A 23,063-nucleotide genomic window follows, 5' to 3' on the forward strand; every position below is an offset into this window, starting at 1 on the left:
TGTTACATAAAGATGGGGAACTGTTTACTTGCTCTTGCTGTTTACACAACGAGAACACAGGCTGAAGGGGCCCACTAGAGTCCGACTTCTGTCAAACCAGTAACTAATCGCCAGAGGAACTTGTTTAATAAATACAATGAGAGATAAGTTATCAAAACTGTCCATATAGTCAAGGAAACTTCATTTAGACTTGTGGTTCCTGCATGTATTTAAAGTGGCAGAGCTGATGATCTAAAGTACTTGTGTTTCGCTTTTGCTGACTGACAAATGTAATAAAATCAAAGCAGATCAAATTGCCTGACTTCACAAAGTCAGGTTAGATACAGCATTTAAAATAACTTTACAGTAGTGCTGTCTGAAGTTCCACTGGTCTTTTAAAATTCACTTCAATTGTAGTTTGTAAAAATCCCCCCAAAGGAATGACAACTTACTCCCGTGGTTTAGTGCTCACAAGAACCCGCAGGGGCTTTCTGCTGCTTAAACATGCTTTCAGGAAGCAATCCACTTCACTGAAGGGTCGCAGAAAAACCAGGTCACCGTTAATGGCAAAGATTTTCTTCCCAACTTCCAAGCCTGCCATCTAGAAAACAATAAAAGTTGTGCATATGTTTGCCTTTTATAACCACTAATATTATGTTTTCTTCTGCTGGCATGCAACCCCAATAGGAATAAAGATGTGCACATTTCTTTTACATTCTTTATGCCTCCTTCACATACCATGCACAAAAGACCTACACCACAAAACACTTCTAGAACTGGTTAAATTGACATGAAGGGTACAGTGAACACTCACTCTGAAGAGACCTAAATACAAGACCTAGTCTTAATCAAGATTTTATGACAGTATTACAATATCAGTTAGTATTTGTAATAATTAACACAACAGCTTTATTGAGCCAGTTTGGTTTGGGTTTTTTTATGACATTACCTAATCCATCATTCTCCAAAGGAACTAAAGCTTCTTTTCATAAGGAAAGACCTTATTAATATTTTCGTAAGTGAATATTTATGAAGTTCCAAAACAAAACAATATCCTTAAACATTTTGTGGCCTTTGAGCCAAAGGTATGGCAAGCCAAATTGCATACAGTTTTTAAACTCTGGTCTAACAAGAAAGGAACCATAACCAGTTGGATGGCAGGAGTACACAGAATGGCTCAGGGCACAGGCTAAGCCTTAGCACCATCTGAGTTCATGGCAGAACCTGACTGCTACAAATCACCCTCAATATAGCTCTGTGGCTGTATTATATTATTGATTTGCTGTATCTATTTTTATCTTAAATTTCTATTCCACCACAAGATTTAGAAAGGCTTGAAATGTAGGTCCAGATTTTTTCTCTCATGGAAGAGACTCATTCTTCATGTTTAGATGTATAGAGATTCCCATGCAGTTCAGTAGAATATGAATTTACCCAAACAGAATCTAAAGCAATACTAACAAACAGAAAGGCTGTAATTCATTCAGATTATCAAATTCTAGACTTTATCCAAAGCTTGATACATCCCTTATTAAGAAATATATCGAGTGCAACTCACAGACTAGCTTTATACTCATTTCATATTCTTCCACAAATGTTTATTCCATTCATGATTAATGTCATCACTGGAATATTATAAAACTTATAAAAATAAAATGATAACTTTTATATCACCACTCAATATGACAATTTACCTGAGCAGCAAATGAATGTTGATAATGGTCAGAGCAATATTAAAAAAAACAACCAAAAACAAAAAACAAAATTAAGGGAAAAAATTGGAAGAAAAAAGATTCCTACCCACAGCTTTCTTGGAAAGTTGTCACTGTCACCTTCTACTACTGTAGATTTTCCTAACTGATGTGGAAAACATACATCTGTGACCAAGTGAATAAAACAGGGAGGATAATTTATAATACTTGATACCTCAGCATTTGATCCTTTCTCCACCACTTTGATAATTGGAACCTTATTTTTATCTTCTAAACCAAAACCATAACTGCCTTCATTAGATTTAATCTGAAAAATAAAATTGTTCAGAACATTGTTCAGAAAGGCATTAAGAAGAGCTAAAGTATATTCCCATTAAATAACAATACACACTGCTAATTTATTGTCGCTACAGCAATTTTTTTAATCATCAAAGCATACAATCATTGGGTTTCACTCACCAGTAATGACTTGGCTATGACATTTTCCACTACTTTCAGATCATGTTTCATGAGTCTGTGCTTCATATTTGACCCTTCCATTTCTTCATCCGCATAAAAACGGAACAGCAGTGGTTCATCCTTAAATTCGCTTTTCTCTAACACTGTATGATACAAACCCACACATATTAACCCTTTTTTTCCTCTTAAACTTTTGACTATCGTGTCTTTCATGAACCATAAAATGCTGAACATGCATACACATATTAAATGCTAGCAAACTATTTTTGTGTGTGCATCTAGGGAAATCTTAATTTTTAACATAAACAATTTTCACTTAGATCCATCACAGATGGGTATCACTAAGCTCATTTTCAACTACAACATCTGGATTCCACCAAGCTGAGGAAGACGCATTAGCCTGAAATGGTTTTAGTGAAAATGGCAAGCACAAGGTTTTTTCCTAAAAAGGGTTTAAATACATGATTTTGAAAAGTTCTGCTGGACAGCTGCTGGAGATGCTCAGCACCAAGTTCTGGCACTCTCCAGGTGGTAAAGCATGCCAGGTTCAGCATTAGAAATGGGTTTGGTGGGGATGTGGAAGCAACTAGAACAGCAGACGGATGCAGTTTGTATATTTAAAAATCAAAGGAAAAAGAATGAACAGTGCCAGAGAGGAAGTTAATTCTCCCTCCTTCTCTAAACAACCTGATGAGGAAATAATTTTTTCCTTTTTTCATTTCAGTAAATGACCTACTGCTTCAATCCTTTCACTGAAATCCTGCCCCTGATGGTATTAAGTGTGACCTTGTTCACCTCATTTTTGGTACTGCACACATATCTGCTCTCGTCTCCCTTCCTCATTGTTTGCTGCTGTCCTTATGATTTTCTCATTTTTCTACAGTCCACTTTTTCCTACTGTCACCACTTCGCTTTTCTAAAGTCATGATCCTCCATGCTTTATTCATTCCCCCCAAAATGTCTGCTTTCTTTTCTACATATTTCCTAAGTTTTTATTGCCTCATCTGTGCAAACATGTAGTACCTGCTTAAGAAATTTCTTTCCAAGTGGCTAATAAAACTGCCCCCCCTAAATCCATTAGAGGATGAATTCCTCAATATATGTTATAAAATTAACTGAAAATAATTTTCAGGGTATACAATAGCTATTTTTTTTCTTCCAGATTGTAGCATAGGTCACTTCAGCAATACAGTGAAAGAACTTCCTATTCCTTCTATAATCTTTACCAGGCCCTGCATTTCCCTCCAAATATGTAGACAGCATTAAACAAAAGGTAGGAAGGTAAGCATAGCTTGTACAGAATGTATTTACTTACCATGGTGCATAAACCCATTATCACAAAGAGCTACACCGAATATCATAGCTTCCTCCCTTGTCCGGCAATCCCCCTGTTAAACCATAGCGTATTTTTTTAAATATATTTTAATATAGCAGCAAAATGGATACTATGTACAATGGCATAACCTCACAGGGCTGGCAATGGTTGTAGATTATATTTACCACAGCCATCTTTATATACACATTTATAGCATACATATAAAACAGTATATACATGTTTATCATAGAATCATAGAATAGTTTGGGTTGGAAGGGACCCTTGTATGGTATACCTCTTTATAGTTACAAATAAATATGTAAGCATTTTAGAAACACTACATTCTCCATAAAAATTGAACATAATAGAATCTAAAAGTGTCAAAGTTTTTAACTTTTATTTTATAAAATGGGTGCATGTTGACTGAGTGAACAGGATACCCCGTTCTTGTTCCTAGTTTGCTTAAAATAAAACAGAACTGATAACAGCAAATTGGTACTGACTTTTATCCATCTAGTTAGTAATTTAGAGTTTTTCAGAGCCTATCCATTTCATTTTAAGCCATGAACAATGTTACATGCTGAATCACAAAGCTAAGTCTCATTAAAACATTTAAAGTTCAATTGCAAATAGGGAAGATATGCACAAAAGGGATGAACAGCATGGCTGCTGACAGCTGATTTCTGTTTCTTTACTAGTTTAAGAGGATTACACTTACATGTGCTGATTTAATAACCATTACACAAAGTGTCTACATGTTATTCTGCTTAATACATCACTACCTTTCAAATTAGAATTGAAATGCAAAACATACATAAATCCAAAGGTGTATACTTGCCTGTGCAATCAACCAGTCTATGAGTTTGTTAGCCATGACCACAGATTTGTAGGTTCTCAAGTGATAATCTTTATCCCTGTTCAAAACAAAACAATTTAAGAAAATCAAACAAAAACTCAAAAGAGCCTAACAGAAAAAACCCTTGTATTTTATAATCAATTTAGTGCAAGCATGAATTGAGCATTTTGTAATGGTTCAGAAGCTGCCTCTGGAGTAAGAAAGCAAGTCAAACCTTTCAGTGTAGATAGAAAGGAGGCTGACCGTATCTTACTTGGGTGATAATGTCACTGGAGCATAAAGGCAGTTGTTATGTTACAGCTGGGATTCTCTAAATGAGGTAATGGAGTGTTAGTAAAGGAGTGTATTAATATATACAGTATGCATATAAGCCTATCCATCAGGACCTAGAATGCTACAAAAGTCTCTAAAAAAAGGTCATATTGAACAGAGTTTGCAGTCATTTAATGATTCAGTTATGCTTTTTGTCTTGATAGCCCTTCAAACTTGTTTGATTACTCCAAAGAGACCTATCTTGAAAGGATGGGTTAGGTTCCTACATTCAAACACAGTATCTTCGGATTATATACTTCTTCTGAATGACTCTCTAAGGATTTCCCAATTGGACTCACCTAATTACTGGGGTAAACAGACTGTGAAGACGACAGTACAGTCGTACACCCTGTTAAAGAGAACGAGGAGGTTAGTTAACCACATGTTCACACCACGGAGAACATAAGAGGAACGGATGCAGTGAGGAAGCCTATATGTTCTAAATGCACTTCATTTAGACAGTAAAAAAAGTATGTTCAAATTTCTGTATATTTTCATATGCCAAAACTTAGTATTTCCAGATAACAATATTGATGAATAAATTATGAGAAAGAAAACATTTCCAATCTAATCTCAGCTTCACTGAGACACATGCAAAAATTATTAGTTTTAACGTAGCATTAAAAAATTCTGAAGGTATAGTATTTTGAAAAAGTACACAAAACCTGAAAGATAAAGCAATGTTTCCACAAGGTTTTCCCAATCACTGGTTGCTATTCTACACACAAAGTGAGTAATTAAAGGAAAAAACACTGCATTTGATTATACGCATCAATACTTTACTTACAAATTGAAATTATAACTAACCAATAAACTTAAAAAAAAATGCAAAAAGATTCAAAGATTGGGAAAATTTTCAAGTAAAAACAAAAAATAAAACATTTGGAAGAGTTTAAGAAATTACCATCAGAAAATTTTATGTAAAAAAAGAAATCACATTAGTATTACTTAGCAGACTATCAAAACCCAATTATGTTTATAACATGCAAGAAGAACCATGTATAACAATTAAAAGTTGTGTCAAATTAGATTCCATCCTACCTTGATGTGCCTGGTAGTTCAGTATTGAAGGTTCTTCTAGATATACCTTACATTAACAAATGCCAGCAGAAAAGCGAATGACAACGGTAATGTAATACCCAAATACTGACATTTTCTATCGCCTCAAAATCATGAAACGTTTGAATATGCATGAGTTCAAAGGCAACTTTGTTCAATCATTTTGTTATACTCAGTAGCATAGATGGATAGCACTACTTATCTGTGTTTAAACATCTACATGACTGCAGATTTACTGCCTTGTTAAGGCACTAATAAAAGACACTCAGATTTAAGAGAAAATTAAAACCATTTTTCTACATATAGGTTCACATCTATTAAAATGGACTGAAAAATACAACAGACTGAAACACCAGCTTTAGAATCACCCAGAAACACAGGCAATGCATCCTGCATATGACACCATTAAATAACAAAAATAAGTAAAAAATAACTAATTTTGTATTAAAACGTGTAACAACAAGCCAAAATCTTCCCCTACAAATGGAAAACTGAGTTTGATTCACATAAATATAGACAGGCAAATGTGAGGGGATGTTGTTTACCCTAGCATAATATTTTACATTAGTTTTCAAGCAGAACCTCCATTTCCTGTGCGTCCTTCCTAGTAATAGCAACTATTCTATTCTGTACCTTAGAGATCACATCCTGCATCTCGTTTCTGGGGTAGTATGTTCCATCATCGTATCGGAATCTGTACAGCATGTGTTCAGGTTTGAATTGGTGCTTATCTGTAACTACATTAAAAATAAAAAAAAAAAAATCATGTATTGTTAGGTAACTTTCTGAAGAAATCAACAAGAGAGAAGAGGGCCAGCATAATTTCTTCTAATCACAGCCAATTACACAGCAATAGGTAGATTTCAGACAGGGAGGGCAGGAAGTGCAGTGAGATCATCTGCCCTAAGTTCCTTTATGTCACTGGTGACAATATTTTTCACAACGTCTAAGTAGTCCAGAAGAAACCAAACAATTTCAATTCACGGGGCAAAGAGTAAGAAAGACAAACAGGCAGGAAACAGCCTGAAAAAGTAGGCATTCCAATCTTTCTAGTCTTCAGCACTTTTGCAAAGCTTATCAACCAAATAGCCAAATAAAGCTTCTTTTGCAACTATTTATATTATCGTTCCACATTATTCTCTGTTCTAATTCTTGCTGAGGTCAGTCTCAGATGAGACAGTAAAGATACAAACCCTCCACAACACATCTGACCAGTCTTGCACTGGGGAGGAAGGAGTGAGGGAACATCTTCCTCTATACATAGCCAGCTGAAAGTCTTAAGTGCAAGAGACTGGCAATCATTACGAAGGTGTTGATAATCCATGTCCCCAAAGACCCATGAAAAAGGATCTTAACCGGTGGATTTCCAGAGTTTCACAAGATTCCAGCAACAAACCTCACAACTTCAAGTGTTTTGTCAAAACAGTCATATTGTATGATACAAAACTTCTGGAAACGGTACTACAGCAAGTCTTTCTGAAAAACAGCTAATTTATTTGATGGCTGAGGACAGCACTAGGCACTAGCACCATCCTAGGATAACTGTCTTGTATTAATTACTGTTTTGCTTGCAGATGTAAGCTTCAATTTTGAAACTAAATTTGCATGTCATCAACTGATAAAGGAGGGTACTGTAATGTCTTCATTAATCAGAGTAACAGGCCTGACAGTGTTAGGTAATTCTTCTGTGCATGCCTTCCTATACCAAGTGATTAGACCACCATACATTATTCTCTTAAAAAAATTTAGTTAGGAGTCATAAACTTTGCGTAGTAAGGTGCCTTCTGTCTGCATCGTTTCTCATGACCCTTCAAGCTCTTCAGTATCTCCACACATCATCTGATACATGGACATAAAAACTGGACTTCATATATTAAGTGGTTTCACCAGTGTCATGTGCAAGAGCAACATAACTACCTGTATTTGATATATCTACTAATAGTAAAGCCCAGGACATTATTCCAATTGCCTTGAACTGATGGCTCATGCTAAGGTGATTATCCAGAATAACCCCTAAGCTCTTTTACGTATCATTGCTTTTCAATACATCAGACACAGACTACAAAATTTTCATATATAATGCCTAGCATAAGTATCTAAATGAATGTTAATGGATTGTGATGGTTTAACTCAGGAAAAAAAAGATATCTTCTAGTTCTGTAATTAAAAAAAATTTCCTACTGTTGAAGAAAAAATATATTCCACTAGATTAACATACATTAAGAGTTTCCAAAACCAGCAACTACAGCAAATAGAAAAACCACCACCAGGACAGCATTGCCTGAGGCCAAATTGTTCCTCACTGTTACACAGATGCACTGGGAGGGGAACCAGGCCTACAAGCACCTTTCCTTTCTTGCATGCCCATGATGAACAGAGCAGGCTATGCTCTTCAAGGAACACAAGCACTGCTCTGTCTTTGCAGCCCCTACTCACACTCAGTGCACCAGAAACTTAACAGAACAGGTCCACAGAGCTGGCATATCCTGAGTTTCAAACATTTAAAGCTGACAAAACACTCCATTCCCACTAAAATAAGGAACCTCAAGTTGTTTTGCATGTCACTCCGAAACAATGTACCTGTATTTTGTGTTGGAATAGATTCACATGGCACACACTAAGAAAAGGGAACTGATGCAGATTTAAACTGGTATTTTCTTTTACTTTTTTTGCCAGGGTAATTTTGACTCAGATCAGTGCACCAGTCCAAGAAACTGCACCGCAACGTAAATACTTACTCATTTTAAAACTATACGATAGTCAGATTAATTTTGTAACTACAAAGCTCCTTGCTGCCTTGAGAGGAAGCTTCCATCTCTAATCAGCAGCAGCAAGTGACTGGACAAAACATCTCAGCACACTGGCTGATATAAGTCATTTCAGATATTACAGAATGCCACCAGGTGGATTTAAAATAGCAACATACAAACAGATTTTTCCCTTTTGCAAAACTGGAGGAAGGAAGAAAAGAAAAAAAAACCTCACAAGGAAAACCCATAACTTTTCTACTCGCAAGAGTTCACACATCAGGAAATAAAACAATGCCCATCACAACATGGGTCTGGCATTGCTAGAATGAAGCCCAGCACAGTGAAAATAATGACCAGCATAGTGAATATGCAAAGTCTAACAAAGCCCTCTATAACATTTGCAATGTGAATAACAGCCAAAATTTCCTTCTCCCTTGCTCCCTCTGTGAAAACAGATGGTTTATTCAACTTTATTTTAAGAATTCTATTTTCACTGAACCACAGCTGGATCCACTATTCAAAGAAGCATGTCTGGCTCACATTTCTATGCTGTAATATAATTACCCTTTTATCTCATGAAATTACACAGTATTCATTGAACTCTGTATTGAGAAAGTCTATGAGTGTATTTGGGATATAAATTACAAGATCAGGAGAAGAATCTTTGGCAATAGAATCATTCCATTGAAATAATTCTGTGTGTGTAGTAAACATAATAGCATCTGACATTTGAATGATGGTGGAGGAAAATCATGTAGACTGACATTAAAGAATTAAAGACTACATGACTATTGATGAATAACTGTAATGTTTTTCCTCCTACTCTGCGTATGTTTAAAATGCACACAGCTAAGTGGCACTCTGTTACTCCGTTTTCTTTCCTGTCAAGGACACTGAAAACATTGTGGCAAAGAACTTAAAAAGCTGGCTGTAGTATAAAAGCATTAAAATGTATATTACCAATGATTCCATCTAAATTTCCACCCTGGATCCATGCTGGAACAGTAGCTAACTTCACAACTGTTTCACTATTTGTTTTTTTTAAGTGACTGTACCTATTGTAAGCCAAACATGCCTTCAAAAACAGAAGTTTCTCCAGTTTGCTTACATGGTCCTGTTGGACTATACCTTGTAAAAGAGAAAGAAATGAGGACCTGCTCTGGTAAGAGAAAAATGTTGCCAGTGCAAATTACCTCCAGAAATCAAACCTTCTTATCGGCTCAAAACTGAACGATTTCAGTGATACTTCTCTCCAGAATGAGCTACACACAGATAGCTGACTGAAAGTTTCAGCATAAAAATACCCATTTTAGTAACTATACAATGTAGTGAAAATAAGGCCTTAAAATTCAAAAGATTCAGCTGTTGGGTTCTAGGTTGCATTCCACCAGCTCCACTTGTAATACCTAACAGATGAGCAGACACACTTATGAACAGCCAGCTGTGACACTCTCTTCTACAATTCTTAGCTGAACATGTTTAAAGGGCTTTAAACTAGGTTTGACGGGGGTAAGGGATAAAACTAGGTGCACCAGAGATGAGCCTGGGGGCAGCATGCCGATGTTAGGGGTGGATTCGATAACCCAGCTCAAATGCATCTATCCCAATGCACGCAGCATGGGCAATAAACAGGAGGAGCTGGAAGCCATTGTGCAGCAGGATAGATATGACATAGTTGCCATCACGGAAACATGGTGGGACGACTCCCATGACTGGAGTGCTGCAATGGATGGCTACAAGCTCTTCAGAAGGGATAGGCAAGGTAGAAGAGGTGGTGGGGTGGCGCTCTATGTTAGGGAATGTTTTGACTGTATAGAGCTACACGATTCTGATGACAAGGTGGAGTGCTTATGGGTGAGGATGAGAGGGGAAGCCAATAAGACAGATATTGTGCTGGGAGTCTGTTATAGACTGCCCGACCAGGTTGAAGAGATGGATGAATTGTTCTACAAGCGGCTGGCAGTAGTCTCAGAATCGTGTACCCTTGTCCTTGTGGGGGACTTTAACTTTCCAGACATCTGCTGGAAATACAACACAGCAGTGAGTAAACAATCTAGGAGGTTCCTGGAGTGTGTGGAAGATAACTTCTTGACACAGCTGGTGGGTGAGCCAACCAGGGGAGGAGCCTTGCTAGACCTACTGTTTATGAACAGGGAAGGACTGGTGGGAGGTATGATGGTCGGAGGCCGTCTTGGGCTTAGCGACCATGAAATGATAGAATTTTCAATTCTTGGTGAGGCAAAGAAGGTGGTCAGCAAAACCACCACTATGGACTTCCAGAGGGCTAACTTTGGCCTCTTCAAGGCACTGGTTGAGAGAGTCCCTTGGGAGACGGTCCTGAAGGGCAGAGGGGTCCAGGAGGGATGGACATTCTTTAAGAAGGAAATCTTAATGGCTCAGGACCAGGCTATTCCCATGTGCCGCAAGTCAAACCGCCGAGGAAAATGACCGACGTGGCTGAATGGGGAGCTTTTGCTAGGAGTCAAGAAAAAAAGGAGAGTTTATCATCTCTGGAGGGAAGGGCGGGCAACTTGGGAGGAGTACAGGGATCTTGTTAGATCATACAGAGAGAAAATTAGAAAGGCAAAAGCTCAGCTAGAGCTTTTGTTGTAAGGGACAACAAAAAATGTTTTTACAAATATGTTAACAGTAAAAAGAATCCCAGGGAGAATATCTTTCCTTTAACGGATACAGAAGGGAACGTAGCAACCAGTGATGAGGAAAAGGCCGAGGTACTTAATGCCTTCTTTGCCTCAGTCTTTAATAGGGAGTCCAGTCATCCTCAGGGTACTCCACCCCTTGAGCTGGAAGGTAAGGATGAAGAGCACAACATACCCCCCTTAATCCAGGAGGAATTAGTTAGGGACCTACTTCGCCATCTGGACACTCAGAAATCGATGGGACCTGATGGGATCCATCCAAGAGTACTGAGGGAAGTGGCAGAGGTCCTTGCCAAGCCACTCTCTATCATCTATCAGCGATCCTGGTCAACAGGGGAGGTCCCAGAGGACTGGAGGCTTGCCAATGTGACTCCCATTTATCAGAAGGGTCGGAGGGAGGATCCGGGGAACTACAGGCCTGTCAGCCTGACCTCGGTACCGGGGAAGATTATGGAACAGCTTGTCTTGAGAGCACTCACATGGCAAGTCCAGGATAAGAAGGGGATCAGGCCCAGTCAGCATGGGTTTATGAAAGGCAGGTCCTGCTTGACCAACCTGATCTCCTTCTATGACCATGTGACCCGCCTAGTGGATGAGGGAAAGGCTGTGGATGTTATCTACCTTGACTTCAGCAAGGCCTTTGACACTGTCTCTCATGGCATACTCCTTGAGAAACTGGCGTCTTGTGGCCTGGATAAGTGCACTCTTCACTAGGTGAAAAACTGGCTGGATGGACGAGCCCAGAGGGTAGTGGTGAATGGGGTGAAATCCAGTTGGCGGTGGGTCACTAGTGGTGTTCCCCAGGGCTCGGTGTTGGGCCCTGTTCTGTTTAATATCTTTATTGATGATTTGGATGAGGGGATTGAGTGCACCCTCAGCAAGTTTGCAGACGACACCAAGTTGGGGGGAAGGGTCGATCTGCTTGAGGGTAGGGAGGCTCTACAAAGAGATCTGGACAGGCTGGATCGATAGGCTGAGGCCAATCGTATGAAGTTCAACAAGGCCAAGTGCCGGGTCCTGCACTTCGGTCACGGCAACCCCATGCAGCGCTACAGGCTTGGGGAAGAGTGGCTGGAAAGCTGCCTGGCAGAGAAAGACCTGGGTGTCCTGGTTGACAGCTGGCTGAACATGAGCCAGCAGTGTGCCCAGGTGGCCAAGAAGGCCAATCGCATCCTAGCCTGTATCAGAAATAGTGTGGCCAGCAGGAGCAGGGAGGTGGTTGTTCCCCTGTACTCAGCACTGGTGAGGCCACACCTCGAGTACTGTGTTCAGTTTTGGGCCCCTCACTCCAGGAAGGACATTGAGTTGCTGGAGCATGTTCAGAGGAGGGCAACCAAGCTGGTGAGGGGCCTGGAGCACAAGTCTTATGAGGAGCAGCTGAGGGAACTGGGGCTGTTCAGTCTAGAAAAGAGGAGGCTGAGGGGAGACCTTATCACTCTCTACAACTACCTGAAAGGGGGTTGTAGTGAGGTGGGTGTTGGTCTCTTCTGTCAGGTGGCTGGAGATAGGACAAGAGGAAATGGCCTCAAGTTGAGGCAAGGGAGATTTAGGTTAGATATTAGGAAAAATTTCTTTACTGAGAGGGTTGTTAAGCATTGGAATGGGCTATCCAGGGAAGTGGTTGAGTCACCATCCCTGGAGATATTCAAAAAGCGAGTGGACAGGGTACTTAAGGACATGGTTTAGTGGGCATGGTTAATGGTTGGACTCGATGATCTTGAAGGTCTTTTCCAACCTAAATGATTCTATGATTCTATGATTCTATGTATCCCTAAAAAGCCTGGCCTTAATAAAAGGCTTAAATCCTTAAAAGCAGTCTACCATTCTCGCTTCCCCCAGAATATATTTTTTCTTACAAGAGAACAGGAACGTTTCTCTAGGTCCCTGTTTGCAATGTTGTGATCCCAACAGCATAGATGTAATCTGAATAAATCAATGGAGCCTCTCCCAGTAAATCTGCTAGGCATGGACAATGGCCCCATGAGGTCCCTGCAAGGATATAATGCAGATTCAACAAGCTGTCTTGCATTAACAAGACCATCTTTTTGTCAAACAAAATTAAGTCCACTCTAATTACAACAATTACCTTGAAAACAAGTAAGTTAAAACTAATTATATTTACCATGATGGATAATGCCATTCTCTAATAAAGCTTGGCCAAGATGAACACCTTCTTCAGATTTGTGTATCTCTCCAATTTCCAACAACCAGGACACAAATTCACTGAAATAAAAACAGATATAAAAAACAAACTTTAAAAGTCATACCACCAGACCCACTACATTTCCCTCTCAGTTACTAGTGTTTCTTACTAATGTAGTAAGTGATTCTTAAGTCTATTAATCTTCAGAATGTCAATACCACCTTTAAAAAAACCACTCATTTCAACTTTTTTATTATTTCAACATAAATACATATGGTTTCCCTTGAGATGTCTTTTCTGCTCAGAAGTTTTACCTGCATGAAGTTTACCTTGCACATGGTGAAGACCTTCCATGTTTTCTGGGATTTCCTAAACCAGCATAGCCGCATTTGACCAGATGGTCAAATATAAAGGCAATCCCAGGCATATCTACTGCACCTGCCCAGGGCAGATATGCCACGAAGGCAGAACATAATCGCAGTATGATAGAACAGTAGGCCTGTTACTTCCAAGGTGTGTCAGACACATTGACATCCTGAGCATATACACAAAGTATATACTGCATGTGCAAGAAATGCCTGGCTTGTATAACAATAAACCTCACACAGTTCAGAGACATTGAATTTGTATCACGCAAGATATCTGCATGTGTGTTACAAATCAGAAAAACAGTGTAGTGAGGTAGCGCAACATCCACATTCACGGATTTTAACTGGTGACCTAGGGACCAGCAAAACCGTACTTCAAAAGGGTCCACTTCAAAAATAGCATAGAAAAGCAGCCATTTGATGGCAGGTTTAAATGTTTCACACATGGCTCCTCACCATGAGTGGATTCTTCACCTGCTTCCAACAACTTCACTGAGGAAACATGATTCAACCACAACTCAATCTATAATCTTATTCCTGGTTTCAATTCTCATCAGCTATGTGATTTCTGACAGCAGATGAAAATCTCCCAAGTTTCACTTCCACTTTTGGACCCAGTGGTATCTTCACTACAACGTGTTTGTGTAAAACAGTCGCTGTACTTCATAAGAATACTTTCCATACTTAACTGTCTTACAGTCAAATGAAATAAGTGATCATCCCTCTGCCTCCCAAAATAATTCTTTTATCATCTACACATTTTTAGGGTACCTACTGCTTTCTCTTCCTCTTGCATTCTGTCTTCTTAAGCCATAGGTATAATATAGCATTATAAAGATCCTCCCCATAATAGGGGTAAATATTTAAACATGTAAACTTTATTTAGTAACTCTGTCCCTGACATTCAGGCAAGAGGAGGACAGAAGCAGTTTTAGAGACAGAGATTTTTTAAGTAACAAAGCAAATTTGATACTCTAAACTAGGCATTTCAGAGACAAAATGCATTAAACAAGTTGGGAATTATTTCTTTAAAGAAACTATTTTATTTGGTGCATTTTCATATTTTCAACATGCCTTTGCAGCCTTGTCCCTTTAATAAAGCTACTCTGGAATACAAGTACACACGCATAAATTTCAGGCAGACCCAATTTACGTTTTGGCTAAATTCTAGGAGGCAAATAGGCCTCACAGACATTACAAATAACGCATGGTTTCTGCAGAATCCCAAAGAAGATTTAAAACGTGGTTTTAGTTCATTAAAATTCATGCTATAAAATGCATATAATACCTTCCAAGAAAGCATTTGGGGAAAGTGGTTAATTTCCTCTTCCTGTCTTTGATGAGATTCCCTTGTTTGCACATCATTTTGTACAGTCTTTCTCCTTGCTCAGAGATCATCACCCAAGTGTCCTGTTCCATGCCCAATTTTAAACCTGCCAAAAATGCATTAAAATTTTATGAAGTGATATTGCCATTATATTTCAGTATCTTCCAAAAAATGGAGAAGCAATACCAATATTTTACATACAAAAAAATGTAAAGGAACTGTTTTCCATTTTTTTTTCTCACAATAAAGTTAAACTATGAACATCTGATCTTCACAAAGCATAAAAGATGATATCTTTAAGTTCCTCACAGTGAAGTTAAACTGTTACTATATCGACATCACCATTGATATTGTAGTAATAAATACTAATGCTGTGATTTTCAGACTTCAGTATATGAACATTTGCAAGGGAGTAGTCATGTCTTCACAAGTTTAAAAGAAAAAGGACCTTGGTTTTGCTCTTACCATGTGATAATAAAAATGTATTCACTTAAAGGAAACTTTTACAAATTTCCAATTAATAGTAACTAGTTATCTGTTATGCATTTGTTGGTTTCACATAAGATTAATTCACCCCTTTTCCACAAAAGCATATACACAACTTGATTTTTATTTGCTTCAGAATTTTTACAACAGCAGAAAGCTATCAAGGGTTTTATTTCAGTATTTCGTACTGGTTTATTTTTTCCTCTTTCTCTTCTTGAGAAAATCATTATGTTTTCTGAGTAATAGATGATCAAAACCAGTTTTGTTGATTTATGCATCCTACCGGCCACGTACAGAAGCTTGTGCTTCCAATGAATACCACAGACCTTCATATCCCATGTACCTTCTCAATAAACAATTATTAATTCTGGACAAAACCACACATTTCTGGAATGTCTTGTATACACGTTCTCAGTTTCTGTTCAGATTTTTACATTTTTAAAACTATAACTGTACATATTCAATCTGAGTAATAGTCTGCCACTTCTTTAATTCTGAAAATATCACCAGAAAAAATGTACCTGTCATGAGAAAAAGCTAACACTGGGTTATGGTTTGTGTGGCACAGGTTTTTTTGGTAGCAGGGGAGTGGCTGCAAAGGGCGGCTCCTGTGAAGCTGCTAGAAGCTTCCCCAGGTCCAAGTCGGACCCGCCTCTGGCCAAGGCCAACCCTGTCAGTGACAATCAGCCTCTGCGATAAGATTTAAGACGGGAAACATGCAGCGGAGACGGGATTGGAATGTGAGAGGAACCCCTCTGCAGACACCGAGGTCAGAGGTGCGCTGGAGGAGGGGATGCCCCTGCAGCCCGTGGTGAGACGGCAGGCTGTCCCCCCCAGCCCATGGAGGGGAGCGGAGGCCCCCGAAGATGGCCGGGACTCTGTGGGAAAGCCCGCGCTGGAGCAGTGTGTGACTGAAGATCGGCTTGCGGAAAGGACCCACGCTAGGGAAGTTTGTGAGGAACTGCAGCCTGCGGAAAGGACTCACGTTGGAGAAGTTCATGGAGAACTGTCTCCTGTGGGAGGGACCCTACTGCAGAGAAGGGGACGAGTGAGGAGTCCTCCTCCGCCTGAGGAGGAAGGAGCGGCAGAGACAAGGTGTGGAGAGCTGACCCCAACCCCCATTCCCCATCCCCCTGTGCCACCGGGGGGAGGAGGGAGAGAGAACCGGGAGTGGGGTTGAGCCGGGAAGGAGGGAGGGGTGGGGGGAGGCTGTTCTAAGGTTTGGGTTTACTTCCTAAGATTCTTGTTTTGATTTGATTTGTAGTAAATTTATTGATTTTGTTTCATCCCCAAGTTGAGCCTGTCTTTTGCCCATGACCATAAGTGGTAAGTGATCCCCCCCTGTCCTTATCTCGAACCACGAGCCTGCCTTTATATTTTCTCCTCATCCCACTGTGGCTGGGGCGGGGGGAGTGAGCGAGTGGCTGCGTGGTGCTTTGTTACCGGCTGGGCTTAAACTGTGACGCAATGGTACTGGACACAGATAAGAGGACTGTCTCTCATTATCCATGAACCAGATAGTGGTGATGCCACACAAACAGATGAAACCTGATGCATTCCCAGGAAAAGAAAACTTAACCAATATACTACTTTTGGAGCTTATAGGATGTTGATGCTTTTATTTGTATTGACTATTCTAATCAGGTCATCACAGCATCATCAGCCTTAAAGATAATCACCTTTTATGTAAATTTCTAACTTCCTGAATGCCTCGGGTGGTTACAGGATAGCCCCAAAATGGACAGAAAGACTTCCTAGTAAAAAGCTTCCAATTCAGCCTGATTTCTCCTAGCAAGAAAATACAATCTATATAGTGGTCCTAGTTGATAATTCAATTACGACCACCAAAATCTCTGCTGAAGTACTTCACTCAGGGCATTCTCTCCCTTTTGCTCAGCTTCTGCTATATGGATTCCAAACACAAGTATAGGTTGAGTTTCTCTAAGTACACTGAATCTCTGAGTCTCCTAACACAAACAGCCCAGCAAATCCCAGCTACATGGCACACTCAAGCTGTATTTCCGTGCCTCACCTCTGCTCCACGTGCTGTATTTACATAGTCTGGAGATGACTGCAATCTGCCATTCTGTGTGAGATGTGGGGTCTACAGCACTGCTAGGAAATGGTGCACACACAGTACAACCAGGAGGGAGCCACTCACATGAGCCTCACTCCTAGCCCAAGAGATCTAGGAAGTGTGTTCATTTGATTTAGTTCATCTCAGACTTGCAAAGGAGATAGAACACTGTTCTCACATGTGCAGTCACTTCAGTGAAATTGCCTATATATATATATACACACACATGAACAGGCTCCATGTCATATTAAGTAAACATACAACTAAAGCATCTTTATGTTCAGGGTGAATGGGAAAGTGTTATGGCTACATTTAGATACAGTATCTGAATCCTAAAAAGATAGCTGTTTGGCTCCCAAGTCATTTGGCAACTTGACTGCAATTAAGTTGATGCATCGTGCTTTGCAAGAGGTGTTTATACAGGTATTTTGAAAAAAATCACTGTGCTAGAGGAGGTGGATAAATTTGTAAGTTGAGAGAGTAACAGAGATATTCAAGAAACACTTTTGAAGATTCTGTGTTGCAAACTGAGTCTAAGCACGTACCAAATCCTCTCCTCTTTCTTTCATGGTTGTCTCCTTGGTGGCAAATCCACTGAGAACACCAGGAGCTGAAAATTTCACCAAATCATAGGATGCTAAAATACTAAGACATGGCTTGAAGTTGGGATGGCTACCTCAGACCTCACACTTGGCAAGGTTTAGCTCAAACTCACTTCTACTACCAGCTGCTCAATAGTATAATGTGAAATAGTAAAAATACATCAACACAAAATACTCCTACTCTTTCTATTTCTTACCTAAAGGTACCAAGAGTCTAAGAGAGCCAAGAAACTTAACAGTGAAGTGGGATTTGTTAAAAACCTTTGTAGCCAGTTCCAGACAAGGCCCTATACAGAAGCAGACAAACCTGGTTTTTGTTGTATTTGACGCCATCTCTACCACATCGTTTATTCATTTTTTTTTTTAAATGTTGAGTTTTTAGACTTCTAAGACATCTTTTTAGCTTTTCTACTATTAATTCCTGATGGTACTATTAATTAGCCAGTGCTCAAACACCCTAGTTGAAACTCTGGTCCGACAGCAGATGATCTGCAAACATCCAGTATTCAACTTTAAAAGACCAAAGAAAGTATTGTTAGTCTCCATTTACAATGCAGGCACAAAACAACGGCTACTGCAACAGGTGACAGAAAATCTGTGCAGACCAGGAAAAGAATCCCAGATCTGACTACAAGGTCGTATTTTCTTTCAATACCAGGGCTCCAAACATCATTACTGATTAGGATATTTTAGCTGGCGAATGAAATTAGCTCCAGAAGATGATGATGCGTCATCTTTCCCTGGTTCTGCTTTGTGCTGGGTTCACCTTGAATACATGAGGTTATTTGTGGTCACATTTGAGATCAGGATTATATTTCATCCCAGTATCCTTCCACCTTAATTCAGTTATTCAAAAAGATAGTGGTTTGCCAATGGCAATTCCTTACTTTCTTGGGTAGGGGAGAATACATCAAAGATGGGGTTGCGGGTATATTCTGTACCATTTCATGTTGGATCATCTGCATGAAGATCCAACACAGAAAACCTGCTCATTTCAGTGACTCAAATGGCCAGTCATAAAAGGGAATCAATGCATACAAATCCCACAAGCCATTTAGTATAGACCCTCATATACCACAAATCATAACAGTACACAGGCCTCAATGAAATCATGACTGGAATTTATACTGGTTGAGAATAAACTGTAAAATCATACATTAAATCATCTCCCCGTTTCCAAAACAGCATTCACTAGCAGCATACACGATTCAAACCATTATGGCCTTCCCAGTAGAAGTTTGATTTATTTTTTCCAAGCTGGTGTTCATAAACCTTCAGCTGAACCTGACACCACAAGTTTGCCTAGCAGCTGGTTTTGCTTTATATCTCAACATAAAAATACACTATGGCTTTCTGGCAAAGCAACACAAGGAAGTTTATTAACCTACCTTTTCTTCTCTCTCGCTCCTTCAAAATAGCCTCCAGCCATTCTTGCTTCTCTTCAGGGGTTTTCGCCATGCATACAAACCATTTGTTCTTTGCTGTGTTGTGGATCTTCCAGCCATTAATAACAGTGTGGCCGCTGCTGTGGTAGTCAGCTGGGAATAGATAAAATGGCTTTAAGGGCACCAATTCTTAAAAAAGCAATAGTTGTTTAAAATTATTGAGAACTCTTATCATTACACATAAAGCTCAGGAAATACAGAAGACTAAAAATGAATTTAAAGTTATCTGTGCTGCTTGTGAACCATATTGTAACTTAATAAGCTGTACTTTTAACTTTTAGTAAATAATGTCCTTTTTAAAATGTAACAGCAAGTTGCCTAGCATATGGAAGAAGGTATAAACTCGACACTAAAACAGGCAGAGTCCTATTAAAAGAACAGATCACGGTACTTGGAGTACTTTTGTTCGTGTTAAACTGTAATAAATAATTCCTTAAAAAAGCAGCATTGTGGTTTTGCCCCTTAAATTACTCAGAGCTGCTGTGCTGATTGAATGATTTACTATTAAATTTAAAAAAGGACTAAACATAGAGTGGGAAAAACACAATTTCCATTTGGCAAGTAAGTAAATCATATATATTTGATGTATCTTTACTGGTTACCTGAATAAAGAAATATCTATACTTACTTGTTTAAACAAACTGAAATATAATACAAGATTTACTCTGATTTGAAAAAAAATGCATTAACCAAATGCATAATTTTTGAAATATGTTCCTAACAACTCTATGTTGCACATTATAGGAGAGAGGTAATAATTGCTGATGTTCTTAGATATCTTGAACTTCTGACTCTTAACATGTAAATCACTATGCTATAAAAACCAGACAATTTACTACTTATTACTCTTTCTTTAATTCTATAACATTTGATTTTAACATGCTAGTCCATAAATCTTATTCAGAAATTAGCTAAACAAACTTCCTCTCCAAAACTAACACCCTTGAATATCCTTCACTAGGATTACATGCCTTTCCTGGGGGAAAATTTGTGAGGCATAAATTCCTCATGATAACAAATATATTTTTTTGCATAAAATACAGATTAAAACTAGAACTAGCAACTACTGTACAAAATATTAAGAAAATCAAAGGTCAACATTTTCTCACCACAAACTTTCATTAAGAGGAAAGAAAGTCCTAGGGCCAGCCCTGAACTACTACAATAACTACAGGGCTTTCTACTTTGCAAATACTTTTTCATAATTCAGCCCTGTTTTGTATAATGAGATGGGATTTTCCAAAACTGAAACCCTTGCTGAAATGCTTGCTAAGATTTATCATAAATCTCAGCAGACATGCTAGTATCTTTTCAATAACTCTGCATTTTAATTAGATGGAAAGCAGCCAAGCTTTGTATACTGGGCTGGGAAATGTCAGGAACTACTAGAAAATCATGAGACTGATGGCTAATTTCTAAACCAACAAAACTTTCTAGTACTGAAAGTGTATAAGAAAGTGCAAGCAAGTCTATGACGGGGAAAAAAATGAAGTAAGTTATTTTTGCAATATCACATTTATACCACTTATTTATCATATATTTATTCACATAACCTATGTGTAATATCCTTTGTCCCTTTAAAAGCACTGTTTCTTGAAAACTAGCCATCGTATCATTCATGCACTGTCAGAAAATCAGAGTCAAAAGTCAGGGAAAAGAAAGAGGCCTCAAACAAGCTCCCAGCTGACAGACTGCAGCCCTTTGGAGATAAGAGGCAGGTTCACTACTGGAGGAAGGAAGGTTAAGGTCCCTTTGTACTATTTAAGCATATACTTATAAACGTTGCAGTATGGCACTAGCTGCACCTTTTCGTTTATTTATTAAGTTAGTGTTAATACATATAAAACTACAGGGTGATATTTTTCCTGTGGTCTTTGTTACCATATATCTATCATCACAACACCCATGTTATGTAGGCAAATATTATGATCTCTAATGCAGTGAACCCTAGCAGTTAAAATTGTGGCCAAAAAATTAAAAAATGATGGCTCAAACTCACAAGTGGATTTAGATCCTCTCATTTCACTCTGGACAGAAATTTGATGTAAACTTAGTAGTTTAATTCAGAAAAAAATGGCTCATCCAGCCACTTGAATATCTCAGTGTAGAAAGGACATTTTAAACATACAGCGTCCTTGGCATCTGAAGGTCTGTAACTGCAGGGCCAAGAGGGCTGGCAGTTTGACCACATTTATCTCATGCCACTACAAACTGAATTCTGTGAAAAGCCCAATCACCTAGCTAGGTACTAAGACTGCCTAATGTATACAGGTGGCAATGAGGTCAGGTGGAGGAAAATGGGTAGCTATAGCCCAACTTTGCAATAGTAACCCACTCCTGCGATGCCCAGCTTGACGAACCTGTGCCTTTAACAGCAACATCCCTGCTTTCTCTTTGGCTCTCTGTGTTCCCCATGACTACAATCATCCAAGGCTCCCATCAGCAATTTCTTCTCCCCAATACACTCATGCCCATAGTCTCCTGAAAAGCATTTCGGCATTACACTATCATCCTATTTAAACTCATACCTTTTTCAGACTAGCTATTGGACAAAATCTGATCAAAAGCTGCAGACGTGCTGGCTGGCCAGCCACGAGGTATGCATGTTCTGACTGGCCAGCTGCACAGGATATATACACACTCTTCACATGAAGGCAATCACAGCTGCCAGTCAGGCTAAACAAATGATTTGCAAACCTGACATGATGGTTACAGAAAGAAGAGGAGCATGAGACTTCAAGTTGCTCCATGCAAAGTCTGAACAAGCATGCTTAACAAATCATTAAGCCTCCAACTTCCCAAGAAAAGGTGATAAAAGATTACCTCATCTTCTAATGGTACTTGGTAATACATTAAAGCTTGTAATTTGAACTGCAATATATTGTTCAAAATTCAAGACTCAAACCTTTGAGAGGTGCATAAGCAGCAATTTGTTACAGCCATATACAACAGAATTTTTTTCTTCCCTTAAAAAAAACAAACAGAAATCTCTGTATTGAAGTACTTCTAAGTTTCTCAGACTTTAGTTAGGAGCACTGATGCTCAGAAATACCAAGGAAATAATTGCTGCATAATATCAATTCCCTTCCTCTGCTGTATACTTTTTGATGCAGTCTCTGGTTACTATTATCATGTAGTGTTTTTTCTATTTCATGCCTCATTTCAAGACAACACGGGACAGAACTAAGATAGTATAAGCAACCATAAATCTGGTATTTCCTAAGTCTCCAGTGCTTGTCTTCATAAACTGAATAACATTCATTTAATGGCTGGTGAATGCCTTTAGAAATACACTTTTCTCTCAAAAAGAATTTTAAAAACTGAATACAGAAAAAACAATACCATCACAATATATCCACCTTTGTAATACTTGCAAGTAGTTGTGTAGCCACATTGTTTTAAGAACACAAACAGTCTGCCCTGATAAGTAATATGCATTCCACTTTAATCAGTGCAATCAAAAAAAGGCAGAGTGCTTCATGATGCTGAAACAAAAAAGAAATCTTACACCAA

General features: G+C 38.9%; 1 protein-coding gene across 3 annotated transcripts in view; it reads right to left on the minus strand.

The window, feature by feature from the left end:
* The window catches only part of PREX2 (phosphatidylinositol-3,4,5-trisphosphate dependent Rac exchange factor 2), a 192,526-nt gene that overhangs the window by 91,904 nt on the left and 77,559 nt on the right, over positions 1-23,063 (minus strand). For all 3 annotated transcript variants that reach the window (XM_030011505.2, XM_030011506.2, XM_030011508.2), the window contains 10 exons: positions 19,494-19,643; positions 14,902-15,046; positions 13,225-13,325; positions 6,326-6,429; positions 4,933-4,982; positions 4,304-4,379; positions 3,466-3,538; positions 2,151-2,293; positions 1,906-1,998; positions 432-580 (listed from right to left, as the gene is read on the minus strand). In XM_030011505.2, coding sequence (XP_029867365.1) covers positions 432-580; positions 1,906-1,998; positions 2,151-2,293; positions 3,466-3,538; positions 4,304-4,379; positions 4,933-4,982; positions 6,326-6,429; positions 13,225-13,325; positions 14,902-15,046; positions 19,494-19,643 — 1,084 coding nt within the window. The remainder of the gene's footprint in view (positions 1-431; positions 581-1,905; positions 1,999-2,150; positions 2,294-3,465; positions 3,539-4,303; positions 4,380-4,932; positions 4,983-6,325; positions 6,430-13,224; positions 13,326-14,901; positions 15,047-19,493; positions 19,644-23,063) is intronic.

Source organism: Aquila chrysaetos, chromosome 4 (genome assembly GCF_900496995.4).
Source record: "Aquila chrysaetos chrysaetos chromosome 4, bAquChr1.4, whole genome shotgun sequence".
In the NCBI taxonomy this organism is placed as follows: domain Eukaryota; kingdom Metazoa; phylum Chordata; class Aves; order Accipitriformes; family Accipitridae; genus Aquila; species Aquila chrysaetos.